The sequence below is a fragment of the Cryptomeria japonica genome, chromosome 6 (genome assembly GCF_030272615.1).
Source record: "Cryptomeria japonica chromosome 6, Sugi_1.0, whole genome shotgun sequence".
NCBI classification, from domain to species: domain Eukaryota; kingdom Viridiplantae; phylum Streptophyta; class Pinopsida; order Cupressales; family Cupressaceae; genus Cryptomeria; species Cryptomeria japonica.
In genome coordinates, this window is record NC_081410.1 from 109272715 (window position 1) to 109300367 (window position 27653).

At 36.2% G+C, this 27653-nt stretch overlaps 4 protein-coding genes across 4 annotated transcripts; 1 reads left to right on the forward strand and 3 right to left on the reverse strand.

Moving 5' to 3' along the window:
- Nucleotides 1-7960: 7960 nt before the first annotated feature.
- On the reverse strand, nt 7961-8437 carry LOC131057607 (uncharacterized). The gene has a single exon (XM_057991755.1). The coding sequence runs from the start codon at nt 8435-8437 to the stop codon at nt 7961-7963; it is 477 nt and encodes a 158-aa protein (XP_057847738.1).
- Nucleotides 8438-11483: 3046 nt separating this feature from the next.
- Nucleotides 11484-11960, forward strand: LOC131057608 (uncharacterized). Its single transcript, XM_057991756.2, has one exon. The coding sequence runs from the start codon at nt 11484-11486 to the stop codon at nt 11958-11960; it is 477 nt and encodes a 158-aa protein (XP_057847739.2).
- A 10138-nt stretch (nt 11961-22098) lies between these two features.
- On the reverse strand, nt 22099-22572 carry LOC131057611 (uncharacterized). The gene has a single exon (XM_057991760.2). The coding sequence runs from the start codon at nt 22570-22572 to the stop codon at nt 22099-22101; it is 474 nt and encodes a 157-aa protein (XP_057847743.2).
- Nucleotides 22573-25902: 3330 nt separating this feature from the next.
- LOC131057609 (uncharacterized) lies at nt 25903-26379 on the reverse strand. The gene has a single exon (XM_057991757.2). It carries the CDS (start codon nt 26377-26379, stop codon nt 25903-25905), a length of 477 nt encoding a protein of 158 aa, XP_057847740.2.
- Nucleotides 26380-27653: the final 1274 nt, after the last annotated feature.

Sequence of the window (27653 nt, forward strand, 5' to 3'; positions counted from 1 at the left end):
CATATGGTGTCCAGTGACCCCTTAGGGAACCATATGACCCCTTAGGATACAATATGGTGTCGTTATGGGTCATATGGTGTCATAAGGGGTCATATGGTGTAGGACACCATATGAGCCCTCATATGGTGTTGTTATGGGTCGTATGGTGTCCTAAAGGGTCATATGGTGTCCTATTACCCCTTAGGACACCATATGGTGTCATTATGGGTATTATGGTGTGCTAAGGGGTCATATGGTGTTATATGACCCATTAAGACACCATATGACCCCTTAGGACACCATATGGTGTCATTATAGGTCGTATAGTGTGCTAAGGGGTCATATGGTGTCATATAACCCCCTAAGGGGTTGTTAGGGGTCATATTGTGTTCTAAGGAGTCATATTATGTCCTATGACCCCTTAGGACACCATATGACCCCTTACGACACAATATGGTGTTGTTATGCATCGTATTGTGTCCTAAGGGGTCATATGGTGCCCTATGACCCCATAGGACACCATATGACCCCTTAGGTGTCATTAGGGATCATATTGTGTAATAATGGGTCATATGGTATCCTATGACCCCTTAGGACACCAAATGGTGTCGTTATGGGTTGTATGGTGTCCTAAGGGGTCATATGGTGTCATATGATCCCTTAGGACACCATGTGACCCCTTAGGATACCATATAGTGTCGTTTTGGGTTATATGGTGTCCTAAGGGGTCATACAGTGTTCTATGAGTGACTCACTCGATTTATATGTAACATGCCCACGACCCTACTATTTGCCCTACTATTCTATTATTCCACCCACCCCTACGATTTTTTATCGCCTGCCATGTGAGCAGCCTGCTAGAGTGATGCATGTTATGTATAGAATCTGGAATCGACTAGAAATGCAAGGTGGGAAGCAATAGACCGTATTCTTAAACATGGAAAAAAATCATTAGCTTATCGAATTTTTTATCAATCTCTAAAAAAGATTAAACAAAAAACAAAGAAAAATCCACTAATTGTTCTACGTCAAGCAATACACAAATTAACTCACAAATTGATAGTAAAATCAACTATATGGAATCCTAAGGGGTCATACAGTGTTCTATGACCCCTTAGGACACCATATAACCCCTTACGTGTCGTTAGGGTTCATATTGTGTCCTAAGGGGTCATATGGTGCCCTATGACCCCTTAGGACACCATATGACCCCTTAGGTGTCGTTAGGGGTCATATTGTGTTCCAAAGGGTCATATGGTGTCCTATGACCCCTTAGCACACCATATAGTGTTAATATGGGTCATATGGTGTCCTCAGGGGTCATCTGGTGCCCTGCAACCCCTTAGGACAACATATGGTGTTGTTATGGGTCGTATGGTGTCCTAAGGGGTCATGTGGTGTCCTATGACACCTTAGGACACCATATGGTATCGTTATGGGTTGTATGGTGTCCTGTGACCGCTTAGGACACCATATGACCCCTTAGATGTCGTTAAGGGTCATATTATGTCCTAAGGGGTCATATGGTGTCATATGACCCCTTAGGACACCATATGACCCCTTAGGTGTCATATTGTATCCTAAGGGGTCATATGGTGTCCTATGACCATTTAGGACACCACATGACCCCTGAGGACATCATATGGTGTTGTTATGGGTTGTATTGTGTCCTAAGGTGTCATATGGTGTGCCCTTAGGACACCATATGACTCCTTAGGTGTTGTCAGGGGTCATATTATGTCCTAAGGGTTCATATGGTGTCTTGTGACCCCTTAGGACACCACTTGGTGTTGTTGTGGGTCGTATGTGAAGGAGGAGGGGGAGAGAGATAGAGAGGGAGAGAGAGAACTATAGAGGGGACATATAGATAGGCAAGAGACCTAGATTTTGAGATAGGAGTGAGATAGATAGAGGGGGATAAAGAGAGGTGGGTAACGAGACCTATATGCAAAGGTAGATAGGTGGAGAGGAAGGGAGGGAGAAACCTAGAGAGGGGAGAGAGGGTGGGTTGGAGAGTTAATGAACTAGGCAATGAAGAGAGAGAATAAGAGATGAAGAGAGATAATGAGAGAGTGGGGGAAGGATATATAAATGGAGAGGGAAGAAAGGAAGGGAGAGATCTAGAGAGGGAAGGGAGAGATCTAGAGAGGGAAGGGAGAGAAAAGAGAAGAGATAGAAGAACAAAGAGATGAGTAAGAGGGGATGGATGGAGAGGTAGAAATGGAGGGAGCGAGAGACATAGATAATGAGGAGATGGATCTAGGTTTGGAGAGAGAGAAGAGAGGGAGAGTGTTCGTAAATAGATAGGGTAAAGGGAGACAATGGTGGAGAGGGAGGGAGATAACTAGAGGGTGGACAATTAGATAAGTGAGAAACCTAGAGGGGGAGAGAGAGGTGGGTAATAGTATAGGGAGGGAGAGGTAGTGAGGTGAATAGGGAGGGAAGGAGAGCCCTAGATATGGGGAGAGAGAGGATAGAAGGATCGGTAGTGAACAAGAGAAACGAGTGGGAGGGGAGAGAAATAATAAGAGAGTGAGAGAGAAGAGAGAGGAAGGGAATCAAGGATATAAATTAGGGTACAAGGAAGGGATGAAAGGTAGAGAGGGTGGGATATATCTAGAGAGGAGAGAGAGAAGTGAGAGAGACAAGAGAGGGAGAGAGATAGATGTAGAGTTTAAGGAAGACAAAGATAGTGAGATACGAATCTAAAGAATGGTAATAGGAGAATGTTGATTACTAAAATTTGACCAAGTAAGAAAGTCAATATGATCCTCTAAAAACAAGAATCTACATTATAACTCCTATAGAGTTGAAACCACTCTCAAACATCCTACCATACATGATATATAACTTAAAGTGACTTATACTTAAATATTATATTTCATGTATATATTCTCCTCTCATGATGGGTATAACTTGTGCCCAAGTTGAAAAATTTGCATCACAAAACCTTCAAATTGGACAATGCAGGACATTTGGCACTCGCCAAATGAAAAAAGTTGCTTTTCTCATTTGGCGCGCACCAAATGGGAAAAGTCAATTTTTTTCATTTGGCGAGCGCCAAATAGGGCGAGGAATTGGAAACTACCAACCCTTTGGGTTGGATTGTACTTGGGCATCCAACCCAAAGGGTTGGACAACCATTTCAGGTCTGAGACGTGTTTTTAATAGAGGATTAAAAAATTTTCACATATTTTTGGTCGTGCTCTCCATCAGGTTTGCACGTGTTTCAATAAAACTAAAAAAAAATACCATAGAGACATCAATCTCTCTCTTAGCTATCCAAACATGTAATTCTTTTCACATTTTGATTTTGTTAAGGCTTTCATCTATAATTTCTTTTGTTAGTGTGTTCATTTTTGGTCAAAAAGCAACATGCACTATTTGGGGTATAGTTGTTTACACGTTCATCGGATTTTGAAGAAACTTACATTTTTAGAAACTAGACTCCATTCTACACAATTTAAAAAAAAGTTTTGATTTTTGATTAGTTATCAATGATTTTAGGGGGGAGCACGCTGAAATTTCTGTTTTTCAGGATGTGTCCACTTCAAAAATTAGTAAAAAATCATATACTCATTAAAAAATTAGCTGAAAAATCTGGCATAAACTACAAGGTGTTAGCTAATTTCTCACCGAAGTGATTTTAAAAATTCAAAAAAAAAGTTAACATTTTAGGGGGGCCACAACAAACACTATGTTATGTTTTTTGCATAAAAACAAGACCACTTTTTATGGCCCCCCTTTTTGAAGCCCTTAATCTCCACCATTTTCAAAAAAAGTTAGTAGTTTAGAAAGTAGACTCGAAGCACTCTGACTCTTGTTCTTGTTGCATCTTCAAATTTGGAGTCTAACTATCTTCAATTTGTCATTGAAGTTCAAACTTTGTTGATTTCAGAAAAAAGTGGCATCTTAAGACCCCCTTTTGGTACCACAACTTGGTGCACATACCCATTCCTAAGTTTAGCTTAAGCATAGAGTATAATAGACTAATAATTAAATAAATAATTATTAGCTAATAAAATATTACTCTAACACCCCCCTTAAGATGAACTTAGGGAGTCGCTAAAAAAGAACTAAGGACTAAAAAAGCATGTAAAAAATGCAGGAAAGCAACAATGGGTCCTGACAACTAGGCCTGATGAGGTACCCAAGTACAATAAAATCTCTGTAAAGTGGAGAAAAAGAAGAAAACCCCATGGGAACAAAACTCCTCTCCAAGAAGAGATGAAAGCTCAAGTGAAGGACTAAGAATCCTCCAAACAAGAGTGTTCTAGAAGATAGGAACAAAAAAAGCATGAAGAACACCACTGAAGCATGAAATAGCAACAAACATTGTCTAAGAGTAACTGCTGATCTGAAGAACCTCCACTGAAATGGAACATGACTAGGTAGAGAAGATTGTAATCTGCATGAGTGTCCTCAAATGACACTACTCGAATCAGATGGCAAACAAAGGCAAACAATTGAACTCGAAGATACAGATGACATGAAACACCAAAGCCTGAAGAGTTGATCAATCAAACCAAGGAAGCACTAGAACAATAGAACAAAACTCCCCATAATGCGGACAAGGGTGAGGGACAAGCTCACTAAAAAGGACGACCAACATGAACTACATGACGAAGAACCAAGAACATCGAAGGTGCAGAGAAAGTACATAGTGTCATAGAAGGAACACACACTTGACACACATCATGAGGCTAATGTCATGGAAGGAACACTCACGTGACAAAGGTAGATGGCAAACAAAGGCAAACATAAACCCCCCCATGGCACTTTATAGGTAGTGCATGTACAATAAGGCACAAGATGTGCAAGATCCCAAATATACAATGCATAGTGGCATTTTATCTTAGTGTGTTTGCATAAATAAAATGCTACAATGATCAGAAGAGACAGAAGACTCGAAACAGAAAGAATAGCCAAAGATGAGACATCCTACTCAAAGAAAGAGATCCCAGGACCTGAAACATCCAAGATATTCACCAGAGTGTTGAAAAGAAAAAAATTGAATAAAATATACCCGGAGCAGAATCTGGAAAGGAAACTCATATGAATGGAAAGAACATAGAACAAGTTTTCCAACGATATAATTTTTTTGAAAAACAGAGTTCGGATGCTCAAATTATGTCTCCAGGAGTGCAAAAATGAACCTCTGGATTTGACAGAAAAAGCACCATCAAAAAAGAAAAATAAAAAATTCAAACCTCCAGATCTGGATAGAGCTCAGAAAGAGCTTTCCGACGATATAAGATTTGTTGAAAAACGCCTTTGTATGCCCAAGATATGGCCAAAGACTAATGGTGCTCCGGATGGGCCTCGAAGAGCCTTGAAGACTGGTTACACAGTGCTAACGTCATCGATTTGCGAGCATAAATTTGACGGTCGTATGGCCGTCACCACCAAAAAAACAATTTTCCTGGAAAAATTTGCCGAAAAAAATTTCGATGCTCGGCAAAAAATCTTGATCGTCGGAAACAGGTCGGCGGCTCCTGGGCGGTGCGGGAGTGGTGCAGTGGTGGTGGTCGGGCGGCCGACGGGAGTAGTGGCTAGTCGGCGAGAGCTTAGCGGCTGGCGGGAGCCTGGCGGTCGGCGAGAAAGGAGTGCAGCAGGGCTTAGCGGCCGGCGGGAGCCTAGCGAGCGATCGGCGGGATCTTGGCAGGCGACGGTCAGCAGGGGCGATCGGCGGCGTCTAGTGGCGTCAGAAGGCTAGGGTCAAGTGGGGTGAACAAACCACCAGCTGGGAGGAGCAAGCTCCACGACTTGCTGCAGGCCTTTACGGACTTCCACAAGTTGTCAGCCCCCCAAAAAAACTTTTTTTTTGTTTATTAAAAAAACTATACTAAACCTTTTGTTAAAGCTATGAGATTTCCACAATCCATCTTTTATTCTTATGTATTTTTCTGGATTCGATTGTGTGTATTCTTTTCATCCTGATGATGAATCACAGAGTGTGATTCGAGACATTGAGGGAAAAAAATACACACAATCGAATCCAGAAAAATACATAAGAATAAACCTTTTGTGTAAAGGTTTTTCAAAAATATTTTTTTTGGAAATCTGGCCTAAGTAAGCCGTTAAACTGCCCAAAAAAAATATTTTTTTCTCAATCTACATGCCTGATGTCGTACGGTCTGGGGCCTACATTTTTTTTTGCCTCGAGAACACCTGACACCAAAAATATATTGAATTTTATATCAAAATTCATGGAAACAACCTCCTGAATCCAACTGTGATGTCCTTTTGGCACCAAAATGTACCAAAAAAATCAGCTACCCCCAGAAATGGAAAAAACAACAACTGCACAAACCCCCGAATACACAGATCTGAAGAACAAGGCCCAAAAACTCTCATGAAGAGAACAGGGGCATGCAGATCTAGAGCTCTGATACCATATTGGAGTTGAGAAAGAATCAACTCCATAGCTCCCAAAGATTACCTGCATGCAAACCTGTCATAGAAGGAGAGAAGCAAAAAAGCTATGGATGCCAGAATTCAGAGATCCACAAAAGAGGAGTCATATTGATTATGCAACAAGAATGAAATTCAATAATTACAGTTGTTCATGAAAATACAAAGAGAGAATCCTTATAAGAGGATACTCGAAACCCTAAAGGAGAAAACCCTAAAGAATTATAAGATTCCTAAGTTTAGCTTAAGCATAGACTATAATAGACTAATAATTAAATAAATGATTATTAGCTAATAAAATATTACTCTAACAGTTTGTCTTGAGAGAATGGTATTGTTTATCATAACTTTTCCCTATACATTGAGATAAGCAAAAGAGAAAAATCCCAATGCAGCATCTACTTTGATTATTTGAGTGGCATCCTTACAATCCCCTCTTGTTCATGGGATCACACTCTATATGAAATGAATGGTCCCACACAAGGACATTATTTTTGACATTAACATGTCTTCAAAATCTATAGACACGCTAGATCGGGCTAATTGTATTGGTTATATATTCTCACTCATCTTTCTTACCACTTGCCACACTTTATATTGTTAGCTTCTCTTTATGTTGTACCATGTATGTTGTGATTCTCCTTCCTTATTTCTTCATCTACCTTGTGTTTCCTAAACACTTTTGCATTTTAATCATATAACCCTCTACATCATATTTTTATTTCTTTCTTTCCCTACTTGAATTCATCTTTTTAGTGCATTTCTTAGCACCTATACTTTTCATGTCATTTGTTTTCCAATGTGTTTTTTCTTTACTTTTCTTTATCTTTTCACATTCCTAATTACTTTATATGTGTAGATGATCATTGTTCTTATACATGTTTTCCTTGTCTTCTTTTGCCCATTTCACCTTGTATACGTTTTGGCTTCCCCCATTTGAGGAACCTCTTTTTTGTCACAAATCTTTATCTCCTTATACTTTCATCAATTAGTCGTTATGTCTTATTTTATTTCACCTTTACATATATACATATTTTCACTCTTGATAGTTTAAGCCATATGCTATGTGTGTGTTGTGTTTGCTTGATTTCCTTATGTTATGTGCCTAATACTTATTAATCACCATATTTTTCTAATTATGTTGACTTACACATTGTATATGCTCATAAACCCTATCTTATATGAAGATATTGCTATGAACTAAGACCTTATTTTAATGTTCATATATAAAAATTATAATACTGATACATGTTCACCCTATGATAGAAGTCATATCATGCTTATGATCTTATGCTTAAGTTGTTATGAAACTTATATCACATCTTTTTCATGTTTAAATCCTTATGGTGTTCCTTATCATCACTTATAATTAAGTCACCATATCTTATGCTAGCATTCTCACATAGATCACCCAAATTTTGGGGCAATCATGAAAAGGGCTAACACCCAAAAACAAACAAACGACGAAAGCAGTCTATAAAAACAAACATTACTTAAACAGGCACGCCTGCAAAATACACATACATGAAATGAATTTCAGTGACAAACAAAAGGAGATTGAAAGGCGTCACTGCGAAGCAGTGAGCTGTTCCAGATTCTTAGCCATGCCAGTAAGAATAGACCTCCAAAGGGCCTCAATGTCCTCTTTGGAACTCCCAGCGATGGGGTTCATCTTGAAAGACCATTTCAGCAAACAGTTGCCCTCTTCCTTCGCTTCACAGACTTCAATGGTACCCTCGTACCCAAAAAAGGCCGGCAAGTCTGTGTCCTTCACGCGAATAGTCCATGAATGGTTTGTATCGTCTAGAGCGATGAGCTCCTCTACGAAGAAAAAATCGCTGCTCTCCTCATTGGATGGCAAGCGTATTATACAGCGGCGCACAGAGCCCAGGCCCTGTAAAGGCGCTCCTTCCACTCTTTCACACGATTTCATGCCCGGAAACCACTTCTGTATCCCGTAATGCTCTCTTGCTATCTTCCACACGCCCTCCAGCGGAGCCATGACATTGGTTTCTACAGAGCCTTGCCATTTGGAGCTCGTCATTTTCTCAGAAGAGGACTAAACAAATGGGGTTTGTGAGATGTTTCGGAAGAGTTGGGTACAGATAAATATGACGATTCTCATACAATGTTTCAATGACTGCCATTATTGATCTCTTCAACGGTGCTTATTTTCTTAGACATGTGTCTTGACTCTTAGCTTGGCTTTGTTATTTTTGTGACTCTTTGATTGGCCCTTATACAATCTTTTCTTCAACTTTAGCAGTCTCTTCAATTTCTATTTTGACTCTAACTTAGCTCAAACAGAATATCTTAGCCTTTCAAACCAGCATATGTTGTTTTCTGAGAGAATTTCAAACACGCGTTCTCCCATTCAAAGTATTTTGTCAAACAATTGCATGTAATACCATGTCACTCGTTATCTTGCATGACCTTGCTTTCTACATAACCCTGCCATTTTCTCCCCCAACGGATTAAACAAATGTGGTTGGTAAGATATTGAGGACGATTGAATGACAAAATGAATGTTTTTAATAATGTGTAGAGACAAAATAGTATGTGGGATTTATGAATAGTCAATAAATAGATAAGCATGAAAGTCCAAAATATGGTATCTATTAATTTTCTTTTTTCTTGTATATCTTGGATTTTTTATTGTATCTTGATTAGAAAATCTATAACTTTTGTTATCTTATCTTCTTCAAATAGATTACTGAAGGTGTTCATGTATAGTGTCTCAATGTAATTGATCCTAATAATCTTGTAAGTCGAACATTGTATGATGTAATGCCATTATATCTCCACCACTTCTTAAGTGCAATAGCTACACCTTCTATTTGCCCACTCTTCTTGAGATGCCATCCATCTTCCGGTTTCATATCTAAATTGATGTGAACTAGTTTTTATCTTGATCAGAAAATCTACAACTTTTGTTATCTTATCTTCTTTAAACAAATTACTCAAGGTGTTCGCGTTTAGTGTCTCAAAGTAATTGCTCCCAATATCCTTGTAAACCAAACACTCCATGATTCAAATATCATTTTGTCTCAACCACTTCTTGAGTGCAATAGCAACACCTTCTGTCTGTCAACGCTTCTTTAGATACCATCCGTCTTTTGGTTTCACATCTAAGTTGATGCAAACTAGTATTTATGTGAGCATTTAACATTTTCGCTTTCCATTTTATTCCCTAATTCAATGGTGAATGAGAACATTAAATAAACACCACTAGGAACTTGTCAGCTACCTCTAATGTTTAATGAGAGAGTGCATGCCATTTCCTTTACATCATAAATAGGAAGATTCTACTATGAATGTTTATGTTTTTTATACATATTTTTAAAAATATTTCTTTTGCTTCAAAAAATAAAATAGATATTTTTAGAAATATATATTTCATTTTAATATTTTTCTTTTAAATTAAATATATTTATATAAAATTTATTTAAGCCTATAGGAAATTTGGTGGCATGTGCTAACCCATTGTCAAAAGTCTTTTGTGATAAGGGTGACATCTTTCCCTCTTCCATAGGGGAAGCGTACCAATAGTCGTTATAGCTAACTTCGTGCACCCACAGATTCTAAATGATACATAAGATTTTGATTGTTGTCTCTGCATGCAAGTTAACTGCTTATAGCTATTGTTTTGGCTTTTGGGTAGTAATGATGCATGTTGTAGGATCCATTATGTGTGCAAGGGTCAAAAAGTACACTTTTCAAAGTGTCGCCTGATACTTGCTTAAAGATGCTCCAATAAACATGCACTTAAAATTGTCAATACTTATGCACAAATGTCTCATTAGTCATGTGCTATGGGTAGCAATAAAGGTGTACAAAATGGGCCAAGTATGGTCCAAAAAAGCTCAAAAATACGCGGCTATTAGTACATGTGTAATTTATTAATGAGCTTTTAGTTATTTATTTTTTTAAAGTTAATGATTTGGAAGTAGGGTGTGGAAGGAGTGAAAGGTTATTGAAACATGAACAATAACTGATGCTCTTCCCCTAATCTTGTATATTAGTACGACTTAACTTGATGTTTGAAATTTTTGAGATCATATCCTTTTAACTTGAAAAAAAAAATTCATATCCTTGGTACTTGTACTTCATGGTGCAAATACTAAGTATCTCAATATTTTCCTTTGCTCAAAAACTTTTAAATTTGATCCAACACGTTCATTTTGTGCATATCTGCCTTCAGTTCTACTTAATGGTTTCTCCTCCACAAAACAGTCAACACCATTGAAAACATAATGCTTGTAACAAGCTTATGAGAATAATCCTTGCTAAAATTGATCGTGTAGATGTGTCCTCTTTGCACTTCCAACCGTGATAGTTGACAAAAATTTCCAATCCTTTACGGTTGATGGCTGTCCATACTCAGTTTCAGAACTTCTATGGTTGCTTAAGCGAAGGGAGACGATTTGTTTGACAAAATGTCTTTAATGGGTGAATGCGTATGGTGTATTTAAATAAACATGTGCGGGTTTGAAAGGTCCAGATATCTTATTGGAGCAAAGTTAGAGTCATTCTAACAATTTGATAGAAGCATTTGTCATATTATATGTTGTGAAGCATAGTTGTGATTTTGGATGGTGCAAGGTCATTTATGAGTCCGATTCCCAGGTTGTGATGATTTTGTTGAACATGAGCAGTTAGATTATGTTTGTGATTTTTACTCTTATCTTTAGAGATTGGAATGGTGTTGCAGATTGGAATGGTCAAATGGGCCTTGGATCAAATGTACAATTGAAATATTGTTGATCCGGACCAATTACCTCCGGATCTGTCCCAAGAATTGGACTACTTAATTAAGATGGATAGAGTTGATTAATGTTTGTACTTTGTATTCCTTTTGTTTCTGAATAAATTTTTACCCCTTTTCAGTGAAAGTTAGAATCTTAAGATAGAGCCAAAATTGAAGAAAACATTTTATGAGAGCCAACCTAACACCGTTGAAGAGATCAATGTTAAAACATTGTGTATGAAGATAGATATGCAATACTGGGTTAAAGCCAGGCTAATCCGGCTCTATAAATTGAATCGAATCGTCATATTTTTCTCACAATCCCCATTTGTTGGGAAAAAAAATGGCGAGCTCCAAATGGCAGGGTTCTGTAGAAGCCAAGATCATGGCTCCGCTGGAGGTCGTGTGGAAGATAGCAAGTGACTATTACGAGCTGAAAAAGTGGTTTCCGGGCATGAAATCGTGCGAAAGAGTGGAAGGAGCGCCAGAACGGGGCCTGGGCTCTGTGCGCCGCTGTATAATATGCTTGCCATCCGATGAGGAGAGCAGAGATTTTTTCTTCGCAGAGGAGCTCATCGCTCAGGACGACACTAAACATTCTTGTACTATTCGTGTGACAGACACAGACTTGCCGAGCTTTATGGGCTACGAGGGTACAGTTGAATGCTGTGAAGCAGAGGAAGACGACAACTGTTTGATGAAATGGTCTTTCGAGATGAACCCCATTGCTGGGCTTTCCAAAGAGGACATTGAGGCCCTTTGGAGCTCTATTCTCACCGGCAAAGCCAAGATGCTGGAACAGCTCGTTTCTTCGCTTTAACGCCTTTAATTTTTCTTATTTTCTTGGGTTTGAGTCGTGTTGTTTGACTGCGAAGTTGATTTCATATGTGTATGTTTTGCAGGCCTGCCTGTTAAAGTATAAATGAAAATATAAATGTAAAAATGTTACAAGAGTCATTTAGAAAAGTTAGATGGCTCGTCCTCACCTCAGTGGTGCAGTGAAACAAACCCAATTCCAATCCCAATCTATATCTATATAGTCAGTGTCAATCGTTGTTCATCCGGCTGCTTGAGAAGCTCGTCCATACTAGAGAAGCACTAATGGCGGGAGACGAAGCAGATCTGTAATTTATATTATGATCCTTTTTAAATGTGTTTAAACGCTTTTCACAGTTAATATGAAAAATTATGTGTGATCTTTTATACTCCTATATACTGCTCTTTTATTGAACTTTTATTCTAAATGTACCCGATTTTCTATACTGCTCTTTTATTGAATTTTTATTCTAAATGTACCCGATTTTCGTAGAAGCCTTTACAGATTTATTTATGTTGACAAAGATAATAAATTTAAGTTTGCCTACAAACAGTTTCGCGTCACCAAAGTTTGCAGATTCCTATTGCAGACTGTAAAATACATGAAAAACTTCTAAAACCGTCCAATCTCAGAGTTGGGCACCAGTAATCTGAGGCGTTGAATATTATGCTACCGTGGGATTTAAATACAGATTGCGATCGGTTATTTGCAAATACAAATCTGGCGTTTGGTGAAGCAAAATTATTCCATAAAAAATCTATTACAGAGAAATGGGAATCTCTGTTTTTATATATGGATTACGAGATTATAGTAATTATAGAATTTTTTTTGTATTAAGTATCATAAAATCAGAAAACTTCTTTCTAGCATCAAACAAGATCAAGAGTCACAACTTAGAATTCTACACAAAGGTGTCCCTCATAAGAATTGAACTTAGAATTCTACACAAAGGTGTCCCTCATAAGAGTTGAACTTGGATCTAACATTGAGAACTCAAGCTTTAACCAATTAAGCTCAACCCCTTGAATTTAATCATAGAAATTCAGAGATTGAATTTGGTTCAATCATGTCCACACTAATTAAGCTTAATCAATTGACCTGCAACAAATATTACACAGTAGTCACTCATTATCTTCCACACGCCCTCCAGAGGGGCCGATACACCGATTTCCAGAGAGCCCTGTTATTTTGAGCTCTGCATTTTCTACCCCACAATTAGAAGCAGAATGGAGAAATTCGTCCTCTGAAATGTGATTTTGGGAAGAGTTGAGGATGCATCAATGTGATGATCGATTGGATGGACGATGTATACAAGGATTTGTTGTGTCTGTTTTTCAGATGCTTTGCCGTCCGAAGTCGGCAAGGAGGATTTTTTTCCCCAATTAGAATGACATCATGAATGGGTCTGGCTTTGGCACGTTTGAGGAAGGGAGAGGAGAAGATACAAACACACTTGCAGATGTTTAAATTGAGAAAATGTGATTAAATTTCAGATTAAATTTGATGTGTTTAATTTTCTTTTATATTGTACATTTGAATTGATTTAGTGGTAGAGTAATTGTCTTGAAAGAGAGGTCACAAGTTCAAATCTTTTGCAGTTATAGTTAGGTAGAATTGAAATAGATCAGCAATTCATTTTCTTTTTCATTTATTTGTATTGTTGTGTCTTTAATGCTTGTTATGCGAGAGGCATCTACAATGACATCAAAATGTCTGTAAACAAAAATTCAATTTTGAAACAATTTGACATGCAAATGACGGGTAAATGCATGAAATATGCCATCTTTTGGTTTTTGTGGAGGTGTTATTTTATTACTCCGAACTACTATACCTATATTTTAAAAGTATATGTAAAATATGTCGAGAGATATCTTATAATAGAAGAGAATCATTTGTAAAATAAATGTTCTTCTAAAATACTAAACATCAAGAATACAAATCCATTAAACTGGTGCATGCAAAAGTTGTGAATCTACTTGGAGACAAGTGACGAGGGTTCTATTTTATTTGGAGTAATAAAATGACACCTCCACAAAAACTGAAACATCGCATATTTCATGCATTTACCCGTCATTTGCATGTCAAATTGTTTCCAAAATGGATTTTTGTTTACAAACATTTTGATGTCATTGTAGATGCCTCTCGGCATAATAAAATAGAACCCTCGCCACTTGTCTCCAACTATATGAAACTGTTACATTCAAATGATAGTGGAAGAGTGCCATAATATTTAAAAGGGAACAATCAATAAAATCAAGTAGTATTGAGAGGTTAGTGGAGGAGTGGGCTTGAGTATCTAACAATTCTAAATTCCATGTTCATGTTGTCGTATTAGATAATGTTGGATTCCCTTCTATTATAAGATATCTCTCAGCATAATTTACCAATATTTTTTAAATATAGATATATTAATAGTTGTATTGTTGTAACGGTGTTCAATAGTTTGTAGGAGAATTAAGTTCCTCTTATTTGAGTACGAGCAAGTGAGAATTATACTGTTGTAGTGGTGGGTGTTTGTTTTTAGAAGGGGTGGACTTTTTAATGAGTGGATGCATATCTTGAATTATTGTAACTGTGACTAGGAATTTGGGAAAACATCAAAGCAATATCAATTAGCTAACCACAAAGCTAAATTGCAATGATAAGAAAACCTAATACATTCAATAAAGGCATGAAGATGAAATACTAAAATAAAATGCAAACCAAAGCATGTATCTCCTTCATTGTTCCTCCATTGTTCTTCTTTCTCCTTCAAATTTGTGGATGTCACCTACAAAGCCAGTGTGTTGCAAGCAAGATAATGATGAAATTGATAGCATAAGGATACTCGAAATGTGGTTAAAAATCAATGAGAAAAGGGTTAAATTTATAGAAAAATTGAGATTGATTGGAGAATCGAGATGGATTAAAAAAGATGGCATAAAGCGGATTTTGATTGGACATATCTCCTTTTTGAATTTTAAATTGATATTAAAGAGATATTTTACAAGAAGATAAATCAAGAAAATCAAAGCTAAGTGGTTATTTCCATTTTCAATTTTTAGGAAGATATGATAATGATTTTTGAAAATCATATAAAGCAGATGATGACATACTTTCCATTTTTTAAAATTGGAAGAATATGAGGAAATCAATTTATTTAAAATGGATAATGTTTTATTTTAATTTTTAAATCATTTTCTCGATTTATTGCCATTTTTGAATTTGGATGAGGATAATTAGAAATTAAATTAATTAAATAAAAACAAATAATATTTGTTTCCATTCTTGATTTTTAGAAGAAGATAATTAAGATTTTATTAAATAAATAGAAATTTATTTAATTATGATGAAAGAATTAGCTAATTAAATAATTTAAAGAAATTATTCAATTATGAGAAAAATGAAATTGAATTTAATTAAATAATAAAGATTATTTAATTAAAGTAGGATTGAACTTAATAAAATAATAAAGATTATTCAATTAATGTTAGGAAATTAATGATTAATGATGAAATGATTTAATTGATTAGGAAAATAGAAAATTTAAATTAGAAGAATGACATAATGTCAACATATGATGAAAATCAAATGCGACATGGAAGACATGTTAAAAATTAGGTTAACGACGTAGGAGTGATGACCAATTTTGAGTGTCTACAATAACAATTGTTTTATATTTAGGATAAAGATTAAAGATGTATGAATATTCAATCTTTTTCAATTACATGTGAAGGGTTATGATATATTCATTTTGCTAAATCCATTCCAAACATGATTGTGACCCTACTTTTGGTGATGTTTAGTGCTTCATATTAATATGAACTTAGGAAAGTTCCATGGAGATACATGAAAGTCCAACAACTCTTAGGAAATAACAAGGGAAAGAATAGAAATGAAAAAACAATTTGGCAACCCATCAGTATTCTTGAGTGATTTTAGAATGCATTCTTATATACATGTACTAAACAAACACATGGTTCAAACATACATAAGGATGAACAACAACGTGAGAGTCTTTTATAGGTTTTACTTGGTACATGTGAAGATAATATACCACTAGTTGATAATGCATAATGCCCACCATCTACCATTATTACACATGATATTCATACACACATGGATGTAAGATGACCCATTTAAAAAAGTGCATTGATGATTACGAGAAAATATTTAAATAGAAATATCTTGTCAAATCTTACACAATCCTTTAGCATATATAATTTATTCTTACCTTGCACCAAGTGGATTTGTGGTACCTTCCCTTTTCAAGTTATGATTGTGGAGGTGATCCATTACAACATTTAGAGTACTTCCAGCTTATGTGTTTCTATTATTTTTATTTCATTCATTTGTGTCAGCATCCCCTCAATTTTTCATTAAAATTTCAAACTCGGAGATTGCCTTGGTGTTTCTTTCCTCTTTCGGCCCTATGTTTCCTTTCTTTGAACCTAAGTCGTTGAACCTTTTCATAGTTCAAAGGTTCAAGGTTCAAAGCACCCTTTAATTAATGCTCTCACGACTTTGTATAATGGTAAGGCAAGCGTATAATTGTTGTAATTTGTATTGAACTTTGAACCCTTGAACCTTTTTCGGTTCAAGGTTCAACCGGTTCTCTTGCGTGAGTCGCGGCTATGTAATGTTATTTAACAAGCAATTGTGAATGTGTTAAGTCGAATTGAACTTGAACTTTGAACTGTTTACAAATCGGTTCAAGGTTCAAGGTTCAAAACTTCCCTTTCTGATTGTTAAAGGTATTTGCTTGTTTCCGGTGTTGTTTTGAGCCACAGGTTGAGAATTCTTTGCTTTGTCTCCTAGAATTGAACTTGAACCATTGAACTCTTTGCGAGTTGGTTCAAGGTTCAAAAGATCCATTCCAAGTTCGCTTTAAAGACTTTAATAACATTGAAGGTGGCACGGCAAAAAGGAATATTCTCAACATCTCATAGTTTAAAATTCTAAATTTAGAAAGAAATCATGAAAGCATCAACCGTTTGTGCGGAGTTGATAGGTAATTAAGAAAGTGTCAGGTTCCTATCATATCACAGTTATCTCACACATTCGAATGAATCATTATGAGGCATGTGTAGATCTTTCTCAGTTGTTTTTCCGTTTGTTTTAAAAGACATGTGAATTCTCAATATTGTAAAAGTAGTAGGTGCTATTATTGAAGGAGCTAGAGACGCCGAAGGTAATTTCAGCTCCATTCTACCGAGGGTTTCACAGATTTTGTGGTGGTTACAGGTGAGTTTTGATAATCTCACTCTATTGTCTTTTTAGCTCAGAAGGTTGGTCAGAGTAGGAGAGATCTTTTGTTTTGGAATAGAATTTTGTCCTGTTTAGGAATTGTTGTTTAATATAAAAGTGGCTTCAATGAGGACAATACTTCCAAAACTCGGTCGGACATCATGCTTGGTGAGCATACTTCCAGAGTTGGATGACACCTCTTTGGACCAGGCCGACTTGGGAGATTTCTTAGGCAGGGCTAGAAACCCTAGAGTTGGTTCAATGATGGAGAGGATAGTAAGAAGTTGTTCTAATTGAAGCTGTCGCTTTTCCAATCGCTGCTCCCTATCCAGATTTGGTAATAGCATGCATGAATAGATATGATGCTGATAACAAGTGCATTAGACCAGTAGTGGCGAGTTGTTGGTGGAGATTAACAGAGAGATAGTAATGGCTACAATGGGGATCCCACATAAGGAGCCATATGAGGACTAGTCAATTGGGACCTCATATGCGTTTTTCTTTAAGAAGAAAAGCACATATAGAAGTGTTATTGCAAGAAATTGGCTTCTGAAGGTTCAAAAGGGTGGGTCTCGGTTACCAAAGCCCCTTACTAGAGAACACTTCATTACAAAAGTGCAAGATATTGTTATATTGCTAAACAGACTCAAGGGGAACTCGCACTCCTTTTATTGGGAGGATTGGATGTATTTCTATATCCAGGTGTTATTAGCAGGTGAAAAATATCTTGAGTGGGCAAAAGTGATTGCAGAAAGGCTCCATGAGGGTTTGAGCAATTTTATGGGCATGTCTAGCTTCTACATGTCTTCATATGTGTTCTACATATTAGCTTGTACCAAGGATTGGAAAGGACTGCATAATGAGCCGTGGGTAGATGGCATGAAGGTCTATGACTATTACCCTTTACTGCAACAACAAAAATATGTAGAGAATTTCACCAGATGGAATGATGTCTTCGCAGGAAGGCTGGTCTTTGAATTGCAAGGTGATATTAGTAAAAGAATGTCGGTTGAAGCCATGAAATTGATTAGCATATATGGAAGCTTTTTCATTCAGTTTCCCAAATTTACCTATCTCCGAGTGGGCGGTTTTGAGGGTGAACGGTTCAAATTTCCCAGATATGCCTTTGATAGCTATGCACTCATTGAAGTGAGCAGACAATTGGCTCATATTGACAAAAAGTTAGGAACAAAGGGTAAATCTGGAGTAGTTATTCCAATTGAACTTAGTTATTATAGTTGTAAATTTGTATCTGATGCTTTGAATTTTAGAATTAGAATTTAAGAAAATGAACTTGCAGCCTTACGTTGCCAGGCGAAAGTTTGACAACAGGGATATGCTATGGAAAATCTGAACGTGGATGATCATTCCTTTCATGAACCCCAGTTGGAAGACTACTGGGAAAATTGTAGTGATGAGTTGGAAGTAAGAAACAGATTATGATCGAGGTTCACTTTACAGCAAGTGATTACCATGAAACTGTCCATTAATGTGTTTGGTGTGCAAGAAGAAACAGGGGAGGATGTCTTGGATCTTGAATTCAGTGAGAAGATTCAAGGATAGCTAATTCCTAAGATTGACTAGGACAGGAGAGAAGAAGAAAACATTCAGGCCAGGACCTTTAATGTCATAAGGAGAACATAAAAATGGCTAAGGGATCAAAAATTTAGAAAAGGATCAATCATGCCTTCCCATGAACTAACAGTTGGTCTGCATGCTACAACTCAGCTTCATATTTCCACCTCTAACAAGATTGTTGATATTGCAGGTGGTACAAAGCCAATTATTGAAGAGGTTCAACCTAGAAGATCAAAGAAGTCTCCACTGAGTTCTTCAGCAGTTCGAGTTACTCGCTCGAGGAGCAAAAGGAAGAGCAGAGAACTAGTGGTGAACCAAATTGTTGTAGACTTGGATCCGGGTGAAGAAACTGAAGTGATAATGGATCAACAGGTATTGAATAACCCTCCAGTGCAGGATGTGGATACAGGAAAAGAACCAGAAGAAGAGCCAAACCCAATGAGCACTCTAACTATTATTGACTCCCCGGATGCTTAGACACCTCCACCATCCAAAGAAACTCCCAACAGTCCCCAATGGCTAGGAGTGTCAATTGGGAAGAAATGTAATGTTGTCCCTATCACAATTCCCATGGAGGATATGGTGAGCAAGTGTCTCGAGAAAGTATCTAAACCAAAGAAGCTCAAAACACAACCAATGGTGGAAGTGGGTGAGGCAACAGGTCATTGGGTGGCTGAAGTAGAAAAACCCATCTTAGGCAGAGATTCAGAGAAGGCAATTGAAGATGATTTTACTATGGAGAAAATTGATTTGGGAGTTGCTTCGAGGGTGGTAGATGCTAAACACCTAGAATCCTCCACAAAGAGGATGATATCCAGGTCTTGGAAGGATGAGAAAGATAAAAAAGAGCTGAAACAGATCATCACTCAAATGGCAGAGTACATCAATGCCATACACCATCCAAGCCCTTAGCCCCTAGTTTAGATTACATTGCCAACCTGGTTAAAGTGTATGGAGATGCTATAAATGTGAGTAAAGAGTTAGAGCTAGAAGTTGTTTCCTGGGAAAAGGAAAGAACCAAGTGGGTGGCGGTCTTAGCACAAATGAATGATGTGCAAAAGTTTGGTGTGATGAAATTTCTAGCCGAGAAACTGGTGGAAAATTTGGATGATAATGTGTTTTATGTGTCAAGGAAAAATATCAAATGGAGAAATTCTATCATCAAACAAGGCCATGAGGAATCTGCAAGGTTACTTACAGGGTTGAAAGATCTGATTGACACAATGCAGAAAGATCTAAAGTGCATTGATATCCAACTCATGAAGGAAGGTGCCCAAACAATTGAAGCTCCTGCAGACATGGAAAAGATCTTCAAAGAAAGGGTACGACTCATCAGGGAAACGAAGTCTTTAACTATGGATGATTTTTCAAAAGTGGCTAGAATAGAGTTGATGCTCACAGTCTGCTCCAATCACTTGGAGGCACATAAAGCTAAAGTGTTGCAAGTGAATATGGATAAGGAGGTTTGGAAGCAACGCATCCAACACATTGGACTTCCATACTTTCAGGTTATCTTGAACTTTTCAGCAGTGCATCTAGAGTGGCATAATGTGCGTGGTGCCGCAGAAAAGAAAGACAAATCAACAGTTTCTCTTTCCATGATGGAGTCATGATCGGCTAACGGATGAGTTGTCATCCTATATGTGGCTTATGTTTATTTAGTTTCATAAAGTTCAAAGCAAATGATTTTCTTTGACTCTAGGTTAGAGTTAAAAGGTTTAGGGTTATTTTGTAACAGACTATTGACCTGGGGGCTAAATATGTAAAAAAATGAAGCTTTGTGAAGGTCCGAAAAACTTTGATTTGGAGGAACAGATTTGATTTTCCTTGAATTTCTCATAACTGATATTTCTGGTACTTGAATGAAATGCTATTTTGATGCAATCTTTAAAATCTATGTGTTTGAAGGATTAGTGATCTCTGTTGAGATGTATGCTGATGTGTGAAATATGTCATTTCATTACCAGTTCTTTTCGTGTCTATGAATTCATTGATTTCCATTGTTTATAAGGGATTTTCATTGTTGTTTAAATGGCACTGATCCCCCTTGTCCTGTGAGGCATGAGTGAGAATTGATCAGTATTTACACTACTTTGAGTGTACTTTATTTTGAGTTTTTTGAATGAAAGTATACGGAAGTAGAAGTTTGTGAGCTCTACACTTGAAAATAGATCTTTGTAGCATTCTTTTGTGTTGATGAATGAATGCGAAAGTCTTTTGCGCTTTCTGGTGAACAGTGTATTCGTTTCTAAATTAACTGCATAAAAATTCATTGTAAATCTCATGAGGAGTTGCCCTTAATTCGGTTCACCCAACTGTTGGTTCATTTGCTTTCCTTTCATAAAGGGTGTACACGAGTCAATATTGTCATTTACATATATAAATAAAAAAAAGGACAAATCTGTTAACCAACAATTTGCTTGCTAATGTGTTCTCAACAAGCTAAGTAGTCATGCATTTGCATGGATCTATTCATTTCCACACACTTATATCACTTATTTTATGAATTTGACTAGTGTTTTCATGAAACATTTTCATTATAATATTAAAACTTATACTATTGTCAACCTCATACTTTATGAGTGAAAAAATAAATCTAATTAAAATTTGTGCATTATGATTTCAAACATTATTTAATAGCATGATTTATATCTTAGACGACAATGACCTGTAACTCATATTTATAAATGGTTTGCCTCCAATACTTGAAATCCAATTATATTTCATACATTAGCATTAATTTTTAGATTGATATGCCAATATGTAAATATGAGTGTTCTTATTAACCAATGCTATTTTATCTCAATATATTTCTAACACTTTGTTACATATAGATAATGTAGAGAATAAAAAATCACCTAATTTACTATATTAGATGATCGTACACATTTTAAGTTAAAAGCAATTTTAGAACATAATAGTATTATCATTCCTTTAATTATACCAATTGATATTTCAAAGTTTCCACTACACAAGTTTGAGTACTTTACTGATTATCATTGCATACTAAGACATTCTCTAGATAGATGTATATTCAGACACAAAGATCAAAATTTTATACATTTTAACTATTGAAAACATAATTGAAAGATATGATGATCTTTTAAATTTAAATCACCAAATCAAAAAAAAATTTACATTGATAAAAATAATCACACTATATAATCCACCATGACAATTATTACTCACACCCAACAAAAACAAACAACCACATGAGTTTACAAGAACAAACATCACTTAACCAGGCAGGCCTGCAAAAACCATACCTATATGAAATCCAGTTCACTGACAAAGAACACGATCCAGACCCAAAAAGAAAAGAAGATCAAAGGCATAACTATGAAGAAGTGAGCTGTTCCAGATTCTTGACTATGCCAGTGAGAATGGATCTCCTAAGGGCCTCAATATCCTCTTTGCTACGGCCGGCAATGGGGTTCATCTGGAAAGACCATTTCATCAAACAGTTGCCCTCTTCCTTCGCTTCCCAGAATTCAAAAGTACCCTCGTACCCAATAAAACCCGGCAAGTTGCTGTCTGTAATGTGATATGTAAATGAATGGTTACTATCGTCCTTAGCGATGAGCTCTTCTAGGCCGAAAGAATCGGTGCTCTCCTCTTCGGATGGCAAGCTTGTTATACAGCGGCGCACAGAGCCCACGCCCTGTTCAGGCGCTCCTTCCACTCTTTCGCACAATTTCATGCCTGGAAACCACTTGTGCATCTCGTAATACTCGCTTGTTATATTCCACACTCCCTCCAGCGGAGCCCTGATCTTCGTTTCTACAGATCCCTGCCATTTGGAGCTCACCATTTTCTCCCCCACAGAGAGAACCGGACAGATCCCCTAGTTTAATAAGAGAGTGCTCTATATCGTTTATGCCATTCCCTTTCTATAGTATTTTCGTTTGTCCTATATCCAATCACAATATTCTATATCCCTCACCTCCTCTCTGGTCTCGACTGAGGGGAAGAACACTAGTTATCATCGTTCACTCTTTGCATATTCAATTTTTTAATTACTAATTTTAAAGAAACTAAAAAAAATTTAAAAGTTCATAATAAATTTTACATGTATCAATAGATGTTCATTTTATAGTATTTTTGGATCATAATTGATTCATTTGTGCATCTTTATTGGTATCCATAGTGCATGTCTATTGAGGCATTTGTGCACACAAGTATTGGCATTTTAAGTGCAGTGCTATTGGGCATCTTTAAGCAGGTATTGGATGACACTTTGAAATGTATACTTTTTGACACTTGCGTGCATAACAGATCCCACAATGTGCATCATTACTACCTAGAAGTCAAAACAATAGTTATAAGCAGTTAAGTCGCATGCGGAGACAACCATAAATATCGTCAAAACTTGATGTACCATTTAGAATCGTTGGGTGCACAAAGTTAGCTATAACAACTACTAGTACTCTTCCCCTGCTCTTTTGTTACATGTTCCTCAATAAAACTTTGTATCTTATTATTTGTCTTCCTTGTCCTTTGGGTGAGACTTTTATCCTTACATTCAATTATCTACATGATCATTTATATTTTTAGTATTGTTTGGTCATCCAACAATACTACATATTCTTGGAATCAATGCATATCACTCCTCTCCTACACATACCCTTTCACTATTATAGAATTATCCATCACTTACCCTTAGGGGCATCAACTTGTATCTCTAGACATCTTTGTATATGATGTAGGTGGTATCCTTCTCATTTGGCTTTACACCTAAAAATTACATTTGATTGAAAGTTTCTAAATCCTTTTCAAAAGCCACATTTTGTGCATGTATCTATGATTATAACATTCCATAACTAACCACATTTCTTTGAGACATGTGTTCAAACAATTCACATGCCTTGTATGTATATTAAAACATTTACAACTATAATATTTGATAGTAATTACCCTTCTATTATGCTTTGATAGATGTCCATACTCTATTCCAAGGCTCCCATATTGACAAAATTGAGGGGAGTGCGTTGGAAAATAAATTTGATTATGATGGCAACCTATCTATTGCATCAACTACACTATGAGGAAAACCATGTATTATATCTATTGCAAAATCCATTTGCATTAAATAAAAAAGGTTGTTAATATACCTATAAACCATCTTGATTGATTGATCCATTGTAGTAATGAAAAATATTTATCCAAATTCGATCGAATCGATTGAGGATATCATCATCTGATAGACTGGTCCAAGACAATTTACTAATTGGCTACCCTAAGATGTCACAAAACTTTTCTTTAGCCAAAAAGAAAAGAATTGATCTAATCGGAACTATTGGGTTTAATTCATTGGTAATGAGATCGGTAATGAATAAATCATCTAGCATTTTGGCTCTAACCACGAAAAAATAACCTAAAAAAGAAAAAGAAGTCTTGGATAATTGAAGACTGCATATCCTACCTTTGTCAGTTAGGAAGAATAACCATTGTTTCATATAGTTCTTTTTTTTTTGTCCTTTTGCTTTTCTTTACATGGACATAAATGAGAGTGCCTTTTGTCATGACTTGCTTTATTTATACCATCAAATGTATAGAAAATTTTGCACGGGAATAATACATTCAAATTCAAGTATTAAAGATTGCTATTATTTGATTGGAATAGATGGGAATATACCTTAGGCGTGTTAGAAATCAAGGTGTCCCAATTTTTGCGATTTCTTAGAATTGTTTTAATTAATTGTATTTATCTATTTGCCTATTTGTAATTTTGTATACACATACTATTTTTTCATCTATAATGGTAGGAGGTCAACAAGAATATGAGAAAGAAAAGAAAGAGAAACAGTTTCAAAGATATAACAAGAAGAGATTGATGAAAAGAAAGTTGGGATAATTAATAATATAATTTAAATGGAATAATAACAATTAAAATATAATTTTCTAAATAATTAAATGTATGTATTTTTTATACAATTTTTTCTAAATATAAATATGTTAGTTTAATTAGAATGACATCATGAATGGGTTTGGTTTTGGGTGTTAGAGGGATGGAGAGAGGAAGATAGAGATTTTGAGATATACATAAGTAGGTGATTTCTATTTAGACATTAAGGTATATTTTTTATTGTATTTATTAATTAATTAAAAAATAAAAATAAGTTGTATTTTGATTTTTAATTAATTAATAAATACAATCAAAGATGTTCAATCATTTTTAGAAGGGGTGGATTTTTTAATGGGAGGATATATATGTTGAATTATTGTAGCAATTTGTTTGTATTGTGAACAAGGAGTATAAGTGTAGGAATAATTGATCTTTTCCAATTAAGTGTGAAAGATGGTGGTATATCTATTTTGTCAAAGGCATTTAAGGTATGATCATGATCATATCCTTTTGGTTAAGTTGAATGACTTATAACAAACTTGGATACCAAGAGTTAAGCCTTGGCAAATGCAAAAGTTGCATTTCCTCATGGCTCAAAGTTTTTTATACCATGTTTTAAATAAGTAGAAGTTCCAATTTCTAATCTGCTCGTTTTTCATTTCTATTGAAAATAACTTGTAGTTTGTGTTCATTTTGATCATGTAGTAGACACTACTCATTACATAGTGTTTTTGTTAGTTTGCAAGTTATGATGGAGTACTCATTCTAAGGAGAGTGTGAGAAGAATACTCGTATACTTTTCAAATGATCCATATGTTTTTGAATGTTGGAATATCTACTTTCATATTTGATGAAAATGTCCACATAATTTTAACAATGCTCATGTTAATACATTCATATGCATATCAAAATGGAGACAAAATATAATTGAAAACTAACATATCTATGCAATTTCACTTATACTTTTATCTTTACTTTGGTGTGAATCTCTTAATATAACAAGGGAATGCTAAAACTTTAGTATTTCCTGACATACATTTTAGTGCTTCAGAACATAATTGAAAGAAATTCAAATAATTAAATTCAAATTTGATTTCAAATTATTTTAGATTTATGTTTTTAAATCATATAATCCATCATTAAAAAGAAGAGGGAAATCACCAATTATTACTCACACCGAACAAAAACAAACAGCACTTCAACAGGCAGGCCTGCAAAAAACACACGTCTGTGAAATCAAGTTCACTGACAAAGAAAAAAGCCCAAACCCAAAAAGGAAAGAAGATCAAAGGCTAACTATGAAGAAGTGAGCTGTTCCAGATTGTTGACCATGCCAGTGAGAAAAGATTTCCTAAGGGCCTCAACACCCTCTTTGGTAAAGCCGGCAATGGGGTTCATCTGGAAAGACCATTTCATCAAACAGTTGCCCTCTTCCTTCGTTAGTTCACAGAATTCAAAGGTACCCTCGTGGCCAATAAAGCCCGGCAAGTTGCTATCTGTGACGCGATAAGTGAATGAATGGTTAGTATCGTCTTGAGCGATGAGCTCCTCCAGGGCAATAGAATCGGTGCTCTCCTGATCGGATGGCAAACTTGTTATACAGCGGCGCACAGAGCCCACGCCCTGTTCAGGCGCTCCTTCCACTCTTTCGCACAATTTCATGTCCGGAAACCACTTGTGCATCTCGTAATAGTCACTTGCTATCTTCCACACGCTCTCCAGCGGAGCCATGATCTTGCCTTCTACAGAGCCCTGCCATTTGGAGTTCGACATTTTCTCCCCCACAGACAACAAATGCGGATTGTGAGATATTTAGGAATTGGGGACGAATAAATAAGACGATTCGACAGTGAATGAGAACATTGAAAAAACACCCACTATGAGCCTACCCCTAATAGTTTAATTAAAAGAGTGCTTTTATCGTTTATGTCATCTCCATTGCCTCACAAAAAATGGCGATTCGGTCGTCAATGTTAGTTGTTTTCTATATGATTTGCCATCTAAGTTTCTCCGTATCTGATTTAATTATCAGTTTTTTTGGGCGTTTCTTAATATATGGGTAGCGATGTTTTCTTGGCTCCACTCCTATTATGATAGTTTTTGTAACAGAATACTGGACGGCTGGGAATATTCCCCGCCTGCACAGATAAAGGATAGAGCAATTTCGTCAGATGTTGTAGAGGCAACGAACCCGATAGAAATGCATGCAAAATGTGAAAGCATGGACAGTGCGCGGTAACTGTTTGACAAAATGCCTGCAAAAAATGTGGTCTCATGGAATGCCATGATTGCAGGATATGCAGAATGTGGAATTATGGACAAGGCTTTAAAAAATTTCAAACAAAACGATTGGCAGGCAGTCAGTTTTAAACCCTACAAATTAAGTAATATATTAAATTTAAAGAATGTCAGTCAATTTTGAGTGTAACATTTTTAAGCCTAGAAATCGAAGTTGTGTGTGATTTAAACCGTCTATTGACGACATACTCTCCACCTGTACCAATAAGATAGCTTAAGAACAGGGTATAGGTATCCATCAAAGCTCAATAGAAAGGGGATTTTTGTCAAATTTTATGGTTGACATGTATGAGAAATGTGGAAGCATAAACCAGGCACATAAATGTGGTCTCATTGAATGCTATATTCATGGGATATGCGCAAAATGGATTTTCCAAAGATACCCATGTGGCTGCTTAGCTTATTTTGGCTAGCAGCTGCTGCTCAATATATTCAGGAATTATTTGTGGAGCAGCTAATATTTATCTTTGATGCTTATTTTTGAACAAAGACGTCTTAACTTTGAATTAATAGTATTAATGCTAATTTGTGAATTTCAAATTTGAAAACAAAAATAGAAATAAAATCTTTAAAAAAAGAGGGAGAGCAAATTGTGGAGCCACGTCGCATTTTTGTTAATAAGCAGTCAGTGCTTTTGCATGGGAACACTTAACTTGTTAAATTTAAGCACAAAATAGAGTTAAGCAGTCGCATGGGAGCATGAGGTTAGAGGCACTTTTTTCTTTGATAAATGAGACATTTCTTCATGC